Consider the following 21,331-nt stretch of genomic DNA (forward strand, 5'->3'; position numbering starts at 1 on the left):
ACAATCTATCAACCCTTCTGCTTGTGAAACTTTGTAGAATAGCTGTGCTTGCTACATCTGTAAAATACTCTTACCAAGGATTTCTATGTTAGCCCAAGTATGGTACACTGATGACCCAGGAGAGCCCATGTCCCTCAAAGTATGTGCTGGAAATCTTCCCACTCCGGCACAAGCACTGACCATGAATGGGTAGGGGCAGACTGAAAGTGGGACAGAAGATATTCTCTCCTCCCACCTTGTAGATCTGAGTCTCTCACTCATCACAACCAAAATCCTCATGAAGGGCAGAGGTTTGAGCTCTTTTCCCCATCTGGGCAGCAGAGGCCCTCTAGCCAACATCAGTCATATGCCTCAGGTGCAGTACAGTGGTAGCACTCTGTTCGGCATGTTTCATATCCATTTCCCTTGGGCCAATGTACACAGAGAGAGCACTGGCCATGCCACCTCATCAGACTCTGTGTGTAGTCAATGGGTCATGAGAAACTAGCTCAGGAGGAGGTCTATGGCCTATAAACACTGAACTGTCATCAAGAAGCACAGCTTGTTGTGATACCTATCTTCCAGGGCTAAGGAGACAGTCACTTCCCATAGTACAGCAATAAAAATTTATGAAGTTCCATTAAAAACCAGCAAATCGCCCCATTCAGTCAAACGCACAACCCGAGAGTTCTCCTTAACAGAACACTAAATTGACCAGGCACACCAGCCCTCACTATAGCTCCTCTGCTCCAAAACATTGGTGACTACAAACCTCCCCTTGACGTGATAAACAAACTCTCCATTCCACAACCCTAGCTGGCCCCAGAGCCTGCTCTCCCAAACAGTGAACTCCCCACACCCTTGCAAAGCACCAGTTCTTAAAATTCAGCACCACCGTGGAGTGCCTGTCACTAACTCCTCTATTTCGTACAGTCAAACTGAAGAGGAAGAAAAAAATATGATATTTAGCAGAATCCATAATCGTGGATTGGTTTTATGCCTTCCTCACTGCAGACTATATCACCACTGCTTCCATCGCATCAGCATCTTAGCAGGCGGGAGCTGCCATGCTACAGTCTCCCCTAAGTAGGGGGTCCATTGGTCCAAGCTGTTACAGGTCTCAGTAAGCTTCATACCTAACAGTGAGGCACCAGTAGCCTTGATGGGGTTTCAGGCCCTGTGATTCTCATGGCAGCAATACATTCACAGTTTGTAGTCTAGTTGGTAGTGAGATCCCAAATATTTTTGCAAGGAGAGTCAAGCTTAGGAGTTTTTATGCTAAACTAGTCCACAGGACACTGGATTCTGTCCACACATCATTACTGCAGCTCATGGAAAGTGATGGAGTATGAAGTCTGAGGGTGTGAGATTTGGCCATGGCTTTCTCTCCACCACAGCCCCACTCTTCTGAGCATGTTGTGCAGAAGACGTGGATAAATATAGGTTTGGGGTAAAGTAAAAAGGATTATGCAGGTAGAATAGATAAGACAGGATGGACTACCTCAAAGTCTTCTCAGAGATTATTTTGAATTAGCAGAGTTGCCATTTAAATAATTTTGACTCACCAGACAGGCAAACATAGACATTTGAAATACAGAAATGCTTGGTGTAATTTCATCTCAAGGAAGAGTCTCTTTACAACTGATAAGTAAAAAATAGCTATTTTCAGAATGCATTAATTCTCTAGTGAATTAAATATGGAAAAGATTTTAAACATTATGATAATAGTTTGTTAATCAAACATTATTATCTTCAAGATAATAGTTTGCTACATACTTGCAAGATTAGCTATTCTGGGAGGTTAAGAAAAAAAATTGGACTTTTTATTGCTAATTTTCATATGTACCCTCATTTTCTGACAACTACAGTGCTGTTTGGCATGTTCCGATATTACAAATATAGGGAGGGAAATGGAAAAAAGGAAGGACTTTCCATCTTTTTTTTCTGAACCACCTCTAATTAATCTTTGAATCCAGGAAAGCAGCTCATTATCTGAAAAGCAGAAGAACATTAATCCTTTCCAAGCAGCCAGGCAAGGCAGCACAGGACACAACTGGGTGACAATAATTAGCTGTAGAAATATGAGACTAGGGATGCTGGGCAAGCAACTTTTCTGTAGCAACTGATTATCTGGTCTGAAATTGAACATAAGTAAATTTTACCTTGTATCAACAGAAAGGGTGCAGGAATCTAACATGTCAATGTGCTTTGGGCACAGGTCATCCTGCCAGAAGAAGCAGACTGTGTAGACAACCTTACCAAGTCCCATCAAAGCCACAGTTGCATAGAACTCAAAAACTGAGAGTTACTTACTAAGCTTACAACACAAACATACACACAAAATATTGACTGTGTGATTTCTAACTCTGCCATTTACACTGCCAATCTTTTCTCTACATTCTATGAAGCTAATATTCCTCTCATGGTCATTCTGGGACAGGGATTGGACAAAACTGTACAATACAGCAAACTTTATCAGCACCAAAATAATATTTCTTTCTCTCAGAGCAACCAAACCCACTGGAGGTCAGAGTCTATAATGCAGTGGTTCTGCTGGCATGCGGCGGCAAGGATGAGCCTGGGATTTCTGTGTCTCTTTCTAGTTTTCAGCACAGGTAAGGAAGATGGTTTGGTGCTTCCCAGAGAATAACCCAGATATCTCTTTCCCAAGTGGTCCCATAGCCCTGTTTCCACATCTGTGGCAGGCTTGGTTCTTTCATCCTACGTAGGCAAGGCTGATGGACTGGAGGTCCAGGGCAGGTACCATGCAGAAGGACAAACCAGATGATAGCAAAGGTCTGATCTTGGATCCCATTCCATGAATCAGGAATTAGAATGTTTCACAAGGAAAGAGAGAGAAAAGTTCAAAGACCTCCTACCACCTAGATCATCAGTCCAAATTTAGCTGATACTAAATGAGAGTTGTTAATACAGCTGACTAGCACCGTGTGAGAAGTCACAGTTTATAGCCCTTCTACCACTGATCGTCTATCGGGTATTGTTCCTTTATATATATAAAGAGAGGAGGAGAAAGATAAATGTGTCCAAGGATTGTCTTTTGTACCAGGCATAGATTTTTGTATGAATAAAGACAAGCACCCAGGTTTCACCAGTTTAGGCAGAAACAGCCAGACAGTGCAGTCACATCTCCTGTTTCTTCTGGTGTTTTCAGTCCTAAAGACTTCATCTCACTGAAGAGGAAGCTGAACCCAAGTTTCCTGCTCCTCAGTGAGAGCTCTGCCCAATAGGTTTTAATGCAGAGCAGGGCATCATCACCACTGAGGTGAGCTCTCCTCAACACCCAGAAGAGGACTTCTCTCTGGGAAGCTTGAATTGACTGAAAAGGTGAAGCTTCAGAGGTCCGTGGCAGTTAAGCATTTGCTAGCACTGGCTCATTTGGGGAGCTTTCTGGATTACTCTTCAGAGGCACTCAGCTCTCCACTGATGGGACGGAGAACCTAAGCACCAATTTCCCGCACTTCAACTTGTCCTACTGATCTAAATCTCTGCTCTGCACCCTGTCCCTGTTAGTCACTGAGGGAATCCCAGGAAGAGGGTCCAATTTCCCAAGCCCAGCTCCATTTCATTCTTCTGGCACCTCAGCTATTGAGAACAGTGCTCAACTGAATGATAACTCTGAATAACAAACATGCATGTAGGCTATGAAGATTTGTTTAGATTTGGCCTTGTTATACTACGATGTGCCTTGCAGTTGATGTTGTATGCAAATCTAGTGCAGATCTCTACAACAGTTTGCTACAATTTTTTTTCCTTTTGATTGTTGAGTAAGCAGGCAAACTCCTATACTTAATCTGTTTTCTCTCTTTAGCTGTGCAGCTAAAGGACTTGACAAGTCCCTTTGGATACCATTATTCTTAGGCACTTAGGCTGCTGTTGTGGATACTCAGTAGCATGCTTTGCAGTGCTGATGTTCATCAGTTTCTGAACTGCAATGACTGAAAGCAACACCGTAATTCAGTCACAAAGCTCAATAGAGAGCTGATTGGTGTCTCAACAAGGAAAACTGTTTCTCAGTCTCTTGTGTTACTTCACAGCTTCGTGCATTAGAAGAGAAAACAAGAAAGAGAAGCAAGTGACAGTGCTGGCTACTGCAGGTAACAAGCAGCATGTCAGGAGACCCTATGTGGAAGTGGTAAAGGAAGAGTGAGGTATTGTGCTGCACATGGAGGTGTCAATGGATGGGCCTTTCTGCTGCAGAGTCTGTAAGCCCCAATCCACCACTGTGGCAGGGAATTCTTACCCAACCAAGGGCTTACCCAGGTGCCTGGGCAGTTTAACCTCTGTCTTCCCAGAAATCTATAATGTTCTTTTCTCTTTTTCCTTTCTCTCCTTTCCAGCTCTTCATTCTTTTTTATTTTCTCTTTCCTCTCATTTATGTTATGGACAAGCCCTGCTTCCAGACCTGGGATGCAGCTCAGCTGTGAAATGGTTAAAAATTATATTGATGTCATTGGAAAATTATATCTGTTCCCAGATTAGATTTTGTTCTCATCTCGGCTCTCTCTGTTTCTTTTTCTGTCCTGCTCTGTTTTTTCTCTCTCAGTGATGCACACACAGCCCTTCCTCCTCACACACAGAGACACCATCCTTCTCTGTTTCTGCATGACTTGGTGGGAGGGAAGCAAAAGAACATCATTGGAAATTATGACTTTGGAGAAACAAACAAACAACGCCAACAGAAAGAAAATGGTGTTATATATATAAAAAAAAAGTGTTCTTCAGCTACAGTAAATTTATTCTGTCATAGCCATATAGCAACCGAGGTAGCTGAAAAAAAAATGAAATTTGTATTTTCATCCCAGTTCCATGTAGCATTGAGGAACGGGGAACAGCTGCTAAGCGCTTCCTCCTGCATTTGTGATCTGCACAGATGGTGCTCTTTTAGCAGTCAATACCCATAGTCCAGCACGAGGGGGCACCAAAACGTCAGAACTCGTTTGGGCTCCCGGGATCTGCACAAGGGCTCACCCCAGGGAATAGGTAACACAGAGCCCCACTGGAATGTTGGCTTATCATTCCATTGCCCACTTTACTTGCCATTTTCCAAATTCCTCTCTGCACTCACGGCATCCTTACTTCCCCGCCACAGGTTTTCCATTTTGGTTTTCCCATACTGGAAGATTTTTATTGTGTAGAAGCAGGGGATTAACCTTCGTTTCCTTGCGCTCACATGCAGCGAGCTGCTCAGAAACCTCTTGTTTTTCAGAGCTACCCGCAAAGTCTGTGGATCTGGCTGCTATTAACCTGACAGAGCTGGTGAATGGTATGGTGAACACAGCACTCAGAGGTAAGGTGACAAGGCCAGGCAGGTCACGCAGGCTGGCAGTGAGATAAAGCCATAAATGCATGCTGTCTGCCTCCAGAATTGATTCTAGGAGCGAGTTACCCCCACGCATTTATAATGCAGATAACAGTCTGCCCCAAAGAATTTAGAAATTAGTGTGTGTTTATATATAGACACAACATAATTACTTATGGGATGCCTTTAGAAAGCACTTTATAATCCAGGGCATGTTTGAATTGAAAAAAAAAGTAGTAATACAAATGATTCTTCCCTCAGTGGAAATGGAAGTGAGAAAGAATTGAGTCTCAGGCAGCTGTGTAGTATCAGCACCTCAGGAGTTTTTAGAAATTAAATGAACAGAGTCAAAACATGCTGGCCTCATAATTTGTTCCAACAACTAAGTGTGTGTTTCTGCAGGTACCAAAAAGCTCTTCTCTCTGCTGAGTATCACATCTTACAGCTCGCTTGCCTTCCACAAACTGTCAGTCACCATTTATAACAGTGAGTGCCTCAGTTCTTTGCTTGGCACAGGGACATTTTCTATCACACAGCCTGTGCATTGAGACACTGATTTTTCTCCATCTCTCCTACAGTTTCTAACATGAAAAATGTTGAACCTGGCACATTCCCTATGCATTACTGCTACTGTTTGAACAATGTGACAAATGACTTGACAGGTGGGTACTCAACAGGGGTTGACAATTGCATGTGCTTCAGCTGAATTATTTCCTTTGGACCTGAAAGCTGTAGCCTGAATTCTACCAACTTCACCGTAATGAGCAACATTGCCATACTGAGGTCAACAGCCATTACTCACAACAGGTCACTGCTCTAAACCTCGGGAGAGACTCAATGCACTCACAGTCAGATGGCTGCACCCAACCAGCCAGTCTGGGACAAAGCCATATTTCAAGTGACTGGCGTGGTTTACTTTTCAGAAAGATGTCGCTTTCCTCCTCGGAGTGCAAGGAACAGCACAGGAGACACAACTTGTCAATGATACATTATCTTAGCCACTTTCATTCTCCTGAGGTAACCCCCAGGAGATGAAGAAGGACTTCTTTGCACCAATAGACTCCAGTAACTTCAATGAGCCCAACAGGAGTGAAAAGCAAGGATTAATATGTACATAGAGATGTTTAACAGAGTGTAAAATGCTGTTGTGCAAATTGTTCACGTATAATCCTTATTCTCATCACAGACCTTTTAACAGTCCAAGATGGATCTGAGCACTTGGCTTGTCTGGCTCATTAATGTAAGATACAAAGACTAGCTCAGCATCTAGGGGCCAGAACCCACATCCTCTAAGCTGCATGTGATGACCACACGCATGAGCCACAATGGCTTTCATGGCTTTTTCTGACCCACACATCTCACAATCCTGACAGTATAATGACCTAATCTGCCTTGGAAAATAATGGAGAAACTTTAATCATTCTGCCCCAAATATCTTGGCAGTGAGAGCATCCCTTCAAGTGGTAAAAATTCAAGGCCTGACACAGGGCTCTTGTCTGTCACTCATTAAGTAAGAACATGGATTTCTTACTGCTAGGACCTTCTATAAAAAGGCAACAACACGACACTACCACTGGCCATTTTTTGAGCTGACATCATCATGTGTACATCTTGAGTAGACCTAAATGGAGACAATCAGGTGCTTCTTGGAAGGTCTTACATTGCAGATAGATAGTTAGTTCAAAGCCTACTGGCTTTGGATGTCCTTTGACATTTAAGCAGACTAAGTGCAGTGTTACTTTAAATTGTTCTCTAGAACAATTAAGTTTATTTCAGGCGTATAGGTACTATTTTTGATATAATTTTTTAAATATAGTTCTACAGAGTATTCCAGTGACTTCTTAAGTCTATTCCCATCCAGCAGAAACTTTTGAGCTTTAAAATATTTTAAACATTGTCACATACAAGAATATATCCAAAATACAATCACATATACAGTTTATTTTGTGATTTAGCATAGATGATAGAATACGTGTTTTCAATCATAAACTCTCTCTGTTTTGTTGTCTAGATTTTACAGCATTACTTGTTGATATTATTGGAAACACCACCAGTTATCTCACAGAAATTTTCAAATCCACTTCTATTCTCTCAGGTTTGCATTTCCTTTTACCTTTTGTCATGGCCTTATTTCTCCGGCATTGAAACAAGCATAAAAATTTGTATAAAAGCATATTACTCTTATTCAGCAGCATTTTTCTTGCAAGGCACAGACAGCAGTTGTAAATGAAGTCTCCTTAGAGGAACAAGATACATATAATATATGTATATACATATTATAGTGACATACACATTTCTATGAGCAGCCATGTTTTGTTTGAAAGTTTGGTGAATTATTATTAAATATTGGTATTTGGAGGAATTGTGATTCACAAAGAATATTTATGGGGTATATTATCTAAAGATTTTTTTCTCCATGTGAAAATACTTGTAATTTAGGAATTTAATTAGATAGAAACATTTCGCCTTGGCATATTGTCATTTGGATTTGGTGCTGGTTCAAAGCTTTTGTCAAAATCAAATCAGAAGAAAAATATTTGGCCAGCTGCAGTAGCCACACAACATTTTGTGTTCATGTTTTCAAATGTTTAAGATAATATCATATAATGAAAACTAGTAACAATGTTCTGTTCTATATGTTTTTGCCTTCCAGTGAGTCAGAACAATGATTCAGATTGTATCTACATCTGTGTGATGGCAGGGCAGACAGGTAAGAAGTTAAAGCATTCCACACCCAAATATTGCCCTATTTATTATTAGTGATGACTTATACTAGAAAGAAATCTATCTCGACATTTGTAAGCATATTTATTTACAGGGAGAAATCTGTCTGACTTTTGGGAAATACTGGAGAAATCTCCTGTTATTAATTATACATTTTCCAGCAACACATCTTCTGACCTGGGTGAGTACATCCTGGGAAATAAAAGGAAACAGCAATAACAATGAAAATCATGTCCGGGGAGCACTTGCAATGAGTCCTCTATCTTCACACTGTAAAAATATTTTTAAATATGATTTTATATTTTTATTATTACTTATATACATATATGTACACTTTATTATTTATTTATTATCATTGAAAGAGACTAATATATTATTATAAAAGTAATATATATTTACATTATAAATGTAAGTAAAATTTACAGACTTTTAAATTATTAGCTACAAGGTCTTCTAGTGGAGGAACAAACAAAACCTCCTGTGATGAGAGCTTTTACTGCTATGGACTAGGAAGGCTCCATGATGCTTTCGATCTAAATGGCTACTTCTCTTATCTCCCAGCACAAATTATCTCTTACTTTTCCATGAGTTACCTTCAGAAAGGAGTTGAATCTGTTCAGCCAGTGTGCTTCATGGCTCCTCCACCCAAGGCTGCTTTGGCAGGTTGAGCTGCACTTCAGATGCTCACTTGTCATTGCTGCCTGTGACTGTTTCTCATTTTCAATGCTTGATTAAAACCGGTAGATAGTGAATTCAGTGGCAAGTTTTCTTGCACTGAAACATGTAGGACGCTTTTCCCCCATTCAAAAGAAAAGCAAAAATCAAAGATACCTTGTCAAAGATTACTTTCATTAAAAAAGACAACTGTTTCTATTACACCAGAACTTCATTTCTTTCCTTGCAGTGGATGGTAAGCACACTGACCCTGTCCTTTCACATCCCAAAGATCTAGACTCCATGTTTTCAAGTTTCATGAAATTACAGGAAGACCGAAATAAAACGATGGATCCACCAGCAGAACATGCGTGGACGATTAAAAGTGAGCAAGTATTGTCAGAGCTAAATTTGTTTTCTCATTGATCAATGTCTTGATAAGTGATCGCATATGCTTGCTGCACAGAACTGTGATGTTAAACTAGAATTGCAGAGTAAAATAAAAGTTTGTCCCCAATAGCAGAATATCAGGTCAATAATACACTGAATAGCTAGAGGATAGAAAAACTATTGTAAAAACCCCATTTATTGACATTTTATTAGAAAAAGATATTCTGTAAGGAGGCAGAGAAGTAAAAGAAAACCCACAAAATTATTGATTTTAAACCAAGAAAAAGACTGTTCAAACTCTTTGCTCTCCTATCTTATTGTAAAATTTTTCTTTTTTTTCTTTGAATTTATATGACATTCTGAAATCATTACCTGAGCATTTCATAAGTTTTATCTTTACCACAAGGCTACAATGTAGAAAAGTACTAGTCTGTCTCATTTTGAAAGAGGAAAAACAAATCTTCACGCTTGCTTCCAAGTAGTAGGAACAAAGGAAAATTTAGAATTTTGCTTCATACATCCTCATCATTGCACCTGCATCTTTCTGCAACAAAATTTCTACATTTTGTCTGGTCGGTCTGCTGGTTTTTATAAGCTCTTTTGAATTGCTTAACCACATACCAACCTTTGATATCTCTTCAAGCTCCAAGAGGCACTCCTTTCACAAAATGTCATCAGTTCTCAAATTCCAGTATCTTCCTGCTCCCCTTTACATAGACAAGAGCTTTCATCTCTTTTCTCTGTAGTGAAGCAGTTTAGGAAATAAAAAATTGCAGGAAGAAAAAAAACCCTACTTTGAAGGAACATTTCGTTTTCTTTTTTTATTCATGAAGACTTGAATCTTGAAACGTTTCCGGGTAATATTTCAAATGTTATTAGCATTCCTTATGTTTCCATGTTTAAAATGATATGCAGTGGTGGTGGCTTACCTACCAGGGAAAGCACTCAAGGAATAAAGGAATAGATGGGATTTTCTGGGTTTATTTAGATATTACTGCATTTTTATGCTTGCTGTTGCCATGGGGCACCAGCATCCACAATGCGTTGCTGGTGCTCTTCCTCTGTGTCTCCTGCTTCTCCAGCTACCAGGATCCCTCTTGCCCTGAAAGGAAAGGAAATCCCCATCACGAGGTTCCCACCATGGCCAAAGACAGTAGGAGCGAAAGGACTGGGTTTTCCATCAATGCATGTGGATGCTTCCAGACCTCGAGGCACAGCCGGTCCCCCTCCAATGACTGGAGGCAGCTTGGCACCATCTCCAGCCCTGCACCCCAGCCCCAGTGAGTATGGTGAGGAGGACTGACGTTTGATTTACCTTTCTAGTAATGGGGTTTAGCCAAAGGCTGAAACCACATCTCTGCAGTGGAGCTTGGAAGGCCTTCAGGGAGACCCATTCTGTGTCACTAGTGAGTCAATTTGTTTGTTGTAGAAGTGCTGAAATCCATTATTGGTAGTCTCTTATCCTTTAGGGGAAAACTAAGTATTGCTCCTCATGGACACTTCTGCCATCCAGGTCTTCCTTCACATTTTGTACCAACTTTGATGAACAAACCTGTGAGAAAAGTGATATAGAGCACCTCCTCTTGGTCTCCACTAAACTTACCTTCTTTAAATACTAGCTTTCACTGTCCCACACGTTATCAAGATCTAGGAAAGCACAGCTTTCATCTTTCCTTTTTCATCTTGACATTTTTTATATGCCACTGAACGTACTGGGTGAAGGCCTCTGTCTATTGATCTGTCTCATACATAGCATTTCTTCTCAGTAGACAGATAAATAACAAATATCTTGAATGACACGAAACATGTCTCTTTCTGTTCCCATAGCTGACATGTATGCATTTTGGATGCAGGCGGTGTCTCCTCAAGAAACCAGTAAAATGATCCCAACAGAGCCGGGTGAGATTGATCTGGGATAATAACAAAGTGTATTATAAAGTTATGTGTCATACATTTAGAGAGAGAAAATAAAATATATTTATAGAAACAGTGAATGTGTTTATACATCAGTGCTTATGTAACTTTATTAGTGGTCTGTGACTTCACCTTTTTTTTATCTTTACTGTTGTTTTTTCAATCAACCTTCTTTTATTAAAAAAAAATAAATGTCAAGGTAACTTGTATTTTTTTCCTCCTTCAGATTTGCCTTCCTCAGCACTGCCTGTACCACCCCACAGGCCTGGCATGACATTGAAACTTTACTCAGCTACCAGTAAGTAGCTGCACCTAATGCAGCAGAAATAGTGGCATGTTTGAAATTATATCAATATGCGTTTTTTTAATTAACATGATATCTTATGTATACAATGCCCGAAATGTATAAGGGAATGCTTCCACATTTGTTTGTGAATCACATGCAATCATGCATTCAAGACACAAATTATACTATGGTAATAGAATTAACATATGTGCTCTATGTGTCAATTTTAATGGATGGATTATTAAAATTCATTTATTCCAAAGGAAATTATCATGCTTTAAAACCTCCTTAATGGTGCAAATAAAATTATGAAATCAATCCATGTCACATGAAATCTCCAGAATTAACCTGAATTTACAATATTGCAAACAATTTCAGCGGAAGAAGGATTTTTATCAACTAGATTTTCAGGACAGCTCAGTTTTTCTTTTTAAACACCAAAATAGTTAGGATTTAAGAGCTTGGCACAGTAAATTTATGATAAAATTATATTTTCATTTAAATATTTAGTATGAGTTTGTATGCTTTGAAAAACTGGACTTGATTCAATGCCAAAAGAGGATTCTCAGCACTGATAAGAGTCCAGCACCTACTCTGGATGTAAAGCATGTGTGTGTCTGAGTCCAGGCTACCTACTCCCAAATTCACAAGCAAGAGCAGAGATGAAGAATATGATAGGAATAAATCGCTGGCACAAATCCCAGTCTTGGTGGCCGAAGATTGTTAATTCAACTCTAGGTACCAGAATCATGGGCACCTGAAGCTAGGTGAAACACACCCCATCGTAGAATCATGGAATAGTTTCATTTGGAAGGGACCTTAAAGATCATCCAGTTCCAACCCCCGCGCCACAGGCAGGGACATCCCACTAGATCAGGCTGCCCAAGACCCCATCCAGCCTGGCCTTGAACACCTCCAGGGATGGGGCATCCACAACCTCCCTGGACAACCTCTTCCAGTGTCTCATCACTCTCATGATGAAGAAATTCTTCATAATGTCTAGTCTAAATTTGCCCCTCTCCGGTTTATACACTTTGTCCCTAGTCCTACCACTATAAACCATGGTGAACACTCCCTCTCCAGATTTCTTGTAGCCCTTTCAGGTACTGGAAGGTCGCTATAAGATCTCCTTGGATCCTTCTCTTCTCCAGGCTAAACAAGTCCAACTCTCTCAACCTGTCCTCATGTGGGAGTTTCCTTCCACTCCCAGTCTGGTATTCTTGCTCCCAGAGGTCACACTGGAAACCAAGTCAGTTGGCCAGCTAAGCAGCAGGCAGGGTACTGCTGAAATTGCGTGAATGTCATAGTTCCTGATTATATGCTCCTTGTTAACCTAATAGTTAAGGAAGTAGATGTGAAGGGTACATTGCAGTATATGTTTCAGCTTTGACACTAATACAGACAATATATTAGTATTATTGTGATCCCGTATTGCTGTTGTATTTGAAGGGAAAATCCAGATTGATTGTTCTGGGATAAGGAAAAAAAAATCTATGTGCCTACAGTCCAGACTCTGACAATGATTATCTGCTGTTCAGTGCAGCCTAATTTTTTAGGGAGATAGAAATTCGGTAGCTAGTGAGGTCATTGTGAAAACTCCTATAGTGCATGAAGCCTGTGCTCAGCTTTGACTACAAAGGAAAAAAAATGATCCCCACTTTTTCTGTATAAGCAGATGGCTCAATTCAAAGGTCTCCTGGAATTAAGACTGCATCCTGCCATTTTGACAGCTTAGAGGTGTGATGGAGCTATAAGTCCACAGAACATTTTAAGAAGAGGTTGTCCATTGTCCCCCTGTTGCGGTTGATTCTGCTACTACCGCAAATGAATGGGAACATCAGTCTTGCTGGGTGCTGAGGACTGTCAGAAGGAATTTTGGAAATCTCTTAATCAACAGCCTGTGTTTCTGTGTGGTGACTGTCTAAGTGAAGCACAGATGCACTGTAGAGCAAAGACAACATATCAGACCCAATTGCAAAGGTCTTCAGTGTCATTTGGGCATGATATTATAGAGAGAAACCAGAGGAGTCTAAAGAACTAAAATTCCAGTCAAACACTCTTTCAAAGTTCTGTTTGCACATCTAAGAAATAGGACAAAAAAAATGATAATGTATGAAAATAAAAGCCTGCAAGTTCTGAGGGATGGTAGATGAGGAGAGCAAAGAGCTGATTATATGGTTTGTGATGGATTAGTAGTAAAATGCACCATTCTAGTATTGTCAAAGTAAATTTGATCCAGATTCCAAACAAATCTAAGAGAAATGGCTACTGATAGATAGACTGTCAAAACAGGAGAGGCAAAGTGAGAAACTGACCATCACTAGCAGGTTTTTGCGTGAAGGGAGCCTGCAGCCTTGTGGTCCCTCTCTGCTAATGGAGCTGACGGAGATCATCAGGGATGCAACCACCTTCCTGGCTCCTACAGGCAACCCTCAGGTCTTCATTTCAGGAAGTTTAAAATCCAAGTTCTGGCCTGGATTCCCTGCTAATCTTGCAATTTAGAATGATATTTTGAATACTAACTTCTCTTGGCTCATTGCTGAATTCCAAGACAACTTTACAAACCTGTAATGGGATTTTTTGGAGGTCGTAAACATATTTGAGTCAGAGAGAAAGGTTCTTTCACAAATTTTCAGTTTTTCAGTCACTAGGATTAATCACAAAATAGGTCAGTAGTAGTATCTTGCAGTTCAGGTATTATTTGCTTTTTCACTTTGTTTTGCTTTTGTTGCATATTGCAGCAAACCAAGACCAGGATCCTGTGCTGTTAAGTCTTATAGCTTTTGCTGATTCTGATCAGGTTCCCAGTCCTGTTCTGACTAGCTGAGTTTATCAGCATATGTCAGGTTGCTTGTCTTCTTTTTGTTTTTCTTTTAAGACTTTTTTTTAACTCATACGATTAGAAAAGAACGCGTTTGAGAGCATATGACTCAGTGGGGCATCTGTTTTCAGAAGTAAATAATGTAATCAGAGTTAAAAATACTGACCATGAAAAACAGAGTTTGACAACAGCATCAAGTGATCACACAAACACAAGCCCTGCAGCAAGGCTGTGTCAGGGAAGAGGGGAAGGTACGTATTTCCTAGGAAGCCTTGAGAACACTGCAGTAAAACACTTTATCTACCAAGCCATGTTTCAAAGGAGAAGACTTGCTGGTACTGAGCCAACAAGCAGTTCTTGATGTAAGGGGCTTTTTGAACTATGGAGGTAGGAAGCTCAATATCATTTTTTGGTCATTCTTTCATTTTACTTCTAGCTCAAAATACTAGAATTCTCATCTTACCCCCAGTGACATGACATTTGGTTGCATGAAGAAAATGAGCCAGGGTCCTGTCACATACGTATAGTTTGATATCCTGACACTCTTGATAGTGCGAAGAGAAGAATTTAAGATGAACTAAGTCTTATCTTGGCCGGAAGCAGGGGAAAATGCTATGATAATTCTCACCCATCAAAAATTCCACACAAAACCAAAGTTCTTTGTATGTTTTATTTGCTTTGGGTGAGTTTGACTTGAGGATTTAATAACAGCCAGCCAACTGGATGTTGCTGGAGCGTGTGGCTGGACTTGTGGTGTGCACAGTCCAGAGTTTGTTCATGTGACAATTGCTCTCCGGTGGGCAACGCTACAGACCCTGGAGAATGTCAGACAGGGACCCAACCTGTTTTGATAAGTCTGGATTTCAATAAGCTCAGTGAATGGAGAGTCACTAAATGTCTCTCTGTCTGAAACCATAATGACAAAGGCTGTCTACTGGCATATATCAAACATGCATTTGCTGAAGTAAGTCCAGCAATGGAATCACAAAGAAATGATGGTCATCCACAATGCTCTGAAGACTGAGATATTATTCCAAGAAGCCATTTCTTAAATCACTAAAGTGAATGTCAGCCGATGAAATATGCTTAGTGTTATTACAAGTCTGAGCTATTCACAGTAGCTATAACACTGCTTTGCACTGGTGACAAAATTTAATCTCAGCGTCAAAAAATATGAGACTGAGTCAATACCAGAAAAGCTGTGTTTCCTGTGTGTCCTGGCCTGTTTTGACTGACACCATGCTTAGGAAAGAAAATTCTTAGAATAGAAATTTCTGAAATAGATTTCTGCTTGGTCTTTTTTCCTTTCAATCCAAATTTGTAGGAACTTACGAATTGAATAAAAAAAATTGAATTTCACAGTAGAAAGTTATTACAGAAGATATAGAGAACGCAACTATGAAGCACTGAAAATTTTAATTTCAACAATATGATATAAGCATACTATTCAATCCAAACAAGATTAAATGCAATATTAATTGAAAAAGAATTTCAGCATTAAATACAGTATTATGTAAATGTAGTGCTGTTTTAAAATTTATTGCCAAAAATGAAAACCAACACAATTTGTTTAACTTCAGCTTTTTTATTTGACTTCTTTTTTTCCACAAATTGATAGAGCAGTCATTCAATTTACATTTAAATAAAGTTGGATTTCTGCTGGCAAAACACACATTGTACAAGGAGAGCATTAACACCTGTTAGGCAGTATAGCGAATAGCTGCTTTGGTGGAGACTTTGAGATTCATTGGAGGGGGTCCTTTCACAAGATTTAATCACTCACAGTAAATCTAATGTCCCTTTTCATGGGAAAAAAAAACATCGTCACATTCTCTGGTGGTTGATTATTAACATGATGAGTGTTTATTAAAGCAAGAAATCATTCACTTTTAATTGTCATTCAGTGGAAAAAAAAACAAAGTGTGTCAAATTAAGTGGACAAAGCATAATGACATTTATCAAAAACTTCTGAGATTAGGAGAAATGAGGGTCCCTCTTGCCCATCCCTGAATAATTACATGTGATATTTGTTTAGCGTCTTTGACACACAAGGTCAGTTTTCAGAGGGGCCCCTGCATTTGGGAGCTGCAAATATCTGCCCATTCCTCCTCTCTGACTCCTGTTACCTTGGACAAGCACTGGCAGAAGAGAAATAGTTTCATAGCAATCTCTTTCAGGTTGGCACTGCCTTTATTTTCCTCCTGCCCATGAATGCCGTTTTATATTAAACTTCTTGTCAGCACTAGATGACTCAAGCTTATTTCAACAGAACTTCATTAGTCCAGACTTAACCTCTGTAACCTCTCCTATCACATAATATAAGCTGACCCAAAGCTGTAAAGCATATGAGACATGTGAACATGGGAATGCAATTACACTGTCGAAAGGGATTATACTTCGCAGGTAAGGCAGTTTCATTACACATGGCCAAAGGCTGCTGCTAGTTACAGGAATGGAAAAACCAGTTGACAATCACACTGCAACTGCCTTTGCTCTCCATATTTGGGCTCTTCCCAATGAGACACTCACATCATGTAAATTGTGGCCACTCACAGCCTCATCCCTGCTTATATTTTCAGAACCTCAGTGTGGTATCTACAAACATACTCCTTGTTTTTCAGAGAGATGATGTAAGGGAGGCATCCCTTTGGAAGGATTGCTCTATGCAGGGGACAACACAACTGTGCATGCAGTCCCCCAGAGTCAGATGTGATGCCTTGCAGGGCAGGCTGCTTCACTGCAGTGACCCTACAGCCTCTCCTCTACAGAGCACAGTTATTAAGTATGCAAAGGAGAGGTGATTACACATCTACTACACTCATTCCACGGTAGCCTTTTAGGATATAGTAAATATTTCATTTTTTTATTCTAGTGAGTACTTTGATTCTGACCCATTTTAACACAATTGTTAGCTAAGGTGCACGATGATGTCTGACAGGTAATGACAAGGCTAAGACAAATATTAGATTTTTCTCTTAGTAACATGAAAAAAAGCCCTGAAAAACTGAAAACCACTTTGAATTTGCTTCACCTTTTCTCAATTTCCCCCATTTTCACCTTGACTTCTTTTCTCTTCTCTGTGACAGAAAGAGAATCTGAATAGAGATTGTATTTGACACTGAAAAACAACATGGCAGTTCTGTAGCCTGGCACAGCTGCATTTGCTGGTGGGATGAAATGTTTGCTGTGCAAATGTTTCTCTCCCTGTTGGCTACAGAAGATTCAATGAATAAAATAGACTAGATATTTTCCTTTTAGCTAGGTCAAGAGAGGGTGAAAAGGAATCCATCCTCAATTACTCCATTTCCCTGCATATTTCTTAAATAAAAAAGATACAATACTGGTCATTTGAAGGAAAAATCACTGATAAACCAGCTGGCTTCTGACAAACAAAGAGTAAAATAGGGAAATTATTCCCACCTTCCTCTCAGTGAAGGTAAAAATTGACCTTTTCTCATGTAGTTACTTGTCAGTTTTCATGAAACCCGAGGAATGTATTTACCCAGAGGATCTTTACCCATATCTAAAAATTTGGCTGAAATTATCTGACAGACAGGTGGAGAGATGGACAGAAAGCAAGCCATAACCTTTGCATAAACCATGCTTATTTTGATAATGAGGCTAAAAAACAGTGGCAGAGAGAGCAATGAGAGTCTGTTTATTAGCTCAGTCATATTTAATCTCTGATTCAGATTTAGGGGATAGTTGTATGGAAACATGTGGAACTGGAAGTGAATTTTTCATTAAAGCAGCATATGCATATAGAAAATATCAAATATAATAAGTGTACAGTGCTGTTCTTTGTCTTGCTGTTTTGCACTGTGGAAAAATGATGCTTCAGTGGTAACCTAACCTTCATCTAAACAGGTAACAACAACTAAATTACATCTTTAGAGCTGTTCTTTACATTCATGACAAATAAAAACAATATGGTTTTAAATAACTAACCAGTAATGTTGAATAATGATAAATTGAATAGGGTCTTTGTGCTTTCACTCAAGCAACCACCAGGCTGTGTGTTGTTTTCTTTTCAATTATCTGCTTCATGCAGATTTTATTTTAATATACCTATGCAAGCTTATTCATCTGCATATTTCTCATAGCCCAGTTAGGGCATTGCAATAAATTTAATGGGACAAGTATTTAAACTGATTCAGAGCCGTATTTTTAACTAGGATGTCCACAGGCAATCCTCAAAGAGTCCCATGTGACCTCGCCTCCTGTCACCCTTATTGTTCAAAAGATCAATCCCTGTGTTATGGAGCTGTGTAAGTTTTTTCAGCTGTGCCTCTGCGTTGGTCAGAGAAGATATTCCAGAAAGGAAGCCATGAGGTAAAACCTAACACTGTTTTCTCTCTCTCTCTGCTCAAAATGCTCCTTCAGGCTTTTGTCAATTTTCACTCATCAATGCTTATTTTTGAGAGTCTGTGGCTACTGGCTAAGACCCAAATGGGTCCCTAGTGCACCAACTGATACTGGATCTGGCTTCTAGTATTCAAAACTAGGTGAATAATGCTTAATTGAGTTTTTCCAAATACCTAATCATATAATTGAGGTCAGATTCTAGCGTTTTATTTCCCCATTCACTATTAGCAGTATGATACTTATACAGCTATGCGTACGAAAGATAGCAAGATACTACTTCTCTAACTTTACCTACATCTTTAGGTACTGTGTTGAATACTATTCCTGGTTCTTGAAAAATGCAAGTTATGTCTGTGAAAGAGTTAAAAGAGTTGCTTACTCCCCAAGTAAGTATTCTCTTTTCTTTATATAGAATCATAAAATCACAGAACAATTTGGGTTGGACGGGACTTTAAATATAATCTAATATAATGGCAACCCCTGCCATCAGGTTGCTCAAAGCCTCATTGAGTCTGGCCTTGAACATCTCCACGGATGGGGCATCCATACATATCTCTCTATACATATCTATTTCAGCATACCTTATTGTGAAAGTATATGAAAAGTTTTAGATATCCACAGTATTTGCTGTCTTTCATCAGATATTTTATCTGATAATGATTTTTAATGGATGTTCTTAAAAGATTACTTTTCCTGCATACTTTTAATATTTTCCTTGTAAAATCTCTTTTGATGACAGTTTTCTTGTGTTCTTCCAGCGTTAAAACAAAAATGCCTTAAAAACATCTGCACGTCAGTCTAGAACACTGAGGAATTCTACTGCAAATTAGAAGATTGGTGGCAGTTTTAGTCATCTCATTTTTCAGTGTAAAAATCAGGATGCAACATGTTATTTGCAAATAGTTGTAACGAGACAAGCTGTTAACCTAGGAAAGTGTCTTCCTCTAAGACTTTGTAAAAACATGGTGTAAATCCAGGTTTATTTTATACAAGTGATGTAACTGCAATAAAAATATTGACAGCCTTTTAAAAATTGCATTTTATAAAGGGTATGTATATGGTTGGCTGTAGAATGCTAATAGTTTATTCTACCTTTATTTACAGTTAAGGTAAAGTAATAAAAATAAACAAGTACCAAATAATTTCAAAGTAACCCAAAATACTGAAGACAAGAAGGATTTTCCTGGCTTTAAACACATACAGATTATCCATTATTCCTAATCAAGAGTCTCACTTTACTTCAGCAACTCACCTAGAGCAGAGCTTGACCAAGGAAATGCTCATACCTCTTGTACTCTCATTCAGTGATATACTTGAGAGAGTTCACTAAGATTCATCTCCTTTATATGCATTTCTGGTGAACTAAAATATAATCCTGAAAGGAAACACTGACAAAATGGATTGTATTGTTCTACATTTTGCTACACTGCAGTACTATCAACCCCTTAGTATCATCAAGCCATTAGTATTTCAGAAAGGATTATTTGCACTACAGCTAGGGCACATGGATGTTTCACTGAAGAAATATATATTCACTGTAATATAAAGCCAAAGAGAACTGTAGCACCATGAGGAATGCTGCCCGCAGGGAGAGGTGGGAATCAGCAACTTCCTTTCCAAAATACATTCCATTGTTGTGCCCAACAGCATGATGGAAGCATTTCCAAAACATCGAAGAGTAGGTTATATTGGAGTAGTACTAATTACAATTAGTATTGAAAGTTAGGTCAGTGGAAGAAATGGGAATGCTGATACAGTGACTGTATGAATTGGGAATGCTAACACGTCCATGGCACTGCAGTGCTTTGAAGAAATCTCACTCTGCAGCACCTTTCATCACTCAAGGCAGGATCAGTTCTTCTTTGAAGAGCTGGGTGAATTAAACCTTTGTGCAACTATTGCTTTAAAATCTCACAGACACATCTTAAAGCCTGAAGACATGATTTAAAAAAAAAGAAATCTACATTTTTCTTACATTTTTGCCATTAAGTTTTCTGACAAGGAAGGACAAGAAAACAGGAACTTAAATGGACAAGGCAATGTTTAAAGTCAGCTTGACTTATGTGAATAAAAAGACAATAGCAAAAGAAAAAAATTTTTGAAAAGGCTTTTCTTTTAAATATTTTATTATTATTTTATTTTATTAATATTATTTGCACCAATCTCCATGGTAAAGGATGCTGTTGTGTTTGTAAGAAATCATTCTATGTTTTTCCTGCAGGAATACAAGTCCTCAGACAGAGTGCTAACCTCTTTACAGTGGGATAAGTTGTTCCTGAGCCATGTCTGGCACCAGGGGTGGGTCACAGACCTCTTTCCTCTAAGGTGTTGGAAAGGGCTGAGAGCTACTGCCTGAGCATGTGGATGGGAGAGAATTATGGGTGTCTTGTGAAAGGAGCTGGGAAAAGATTAATGGGATCTGTCCTGAATGACAACCTTCTTGTCACAGTTCTTTGGGACTTATTGCTTGGCTTCCCCAGGGGAATAATGAAAATTAATGAGAAAAACTATGAAATAAGAGAAGGAATGAAAAAACAATGCTCCATGAAAAAAAAAAAAAAAAAAAATCTGTATTCTAGGCTTTTTGGTCCTGCAAAGCCTCTGTGCATAATTGGCAGAAGTGCAGAAATTGTGGTGGAATATGTGCAAATCTATATCTCAGAGGAATCATGTTTATTACTATGCCCAGTCAAGTCGACTCTGATTTGTCAGGCTGAAAATGTTCTTCAAGTAAAAATGCACTTTGGGCAGTCCCTGGAGTCTTCAACTGAAGCACCAAAACTCATGTGAAAGGTAATTTTCTTATCATTAAGGTATAATTTCTACCATGTTTCACTCCTCTGTGAAATTCCTTGATAGAATTGGTCTCAGAAACTGT

The 21,331-nt window shown here is 39.2% G+C and overlaps 1 protein-coding gene across 1 annotated transcript; it reads left to right on the plus strand.

Moving 5' to 3' along the window:
• Window positions 1-2,487: 2,487 nt before the first annotated feature.
• On the plus strand, window positions 2,488-19,046 carry HHLA1 (HERV-H LTR-associating 1). The gene is made up of 14 exons (XM_054059677.1): window positions 2,488-2,594; window positions 4,035-4,094; window positions 5,207-5,287; window positions 5,702-5,785; window positions 5,878-5,961; window positions 7,311-7,394; window positions 7,953-8,009; window positions 8,118-8,204; window positions 8,928-9,062; window positions 10,150-10,347; window positions 10,895-10,966; window positions 11,208-11,279; window positions 18,264-18,420; window positions 18,757-19,046. Exons 1-14 carry the CDS (start codon window positions 2,519-2,521, stop codon window positions 18,863-18,865), a joined length of 1,356 nt encoding a protein of 451 aa, XP_053915652.1. The 5' UTR covers window positions 2,488-2,518; the 3' UTR covers window positions 18,866-19,046.
• Window positions 19,047-21,331: the final 2,285 nt, after the last annotated feature.

This window comes from Cuculus canorus, chromosome 2 (genome assembly GCF_017976375.1).
Source record: "Cuculus canorus isolate bCucCan1 chromosome 2, bCucCan1.pri, whole genome shotgun sequence".
Classification (NCBI taxonomy): Eukaryota; Metazoa; Chordata; class Aves; order Cuculiformes; family Cuculidae; genus Cuculus; species Cuculus canorus.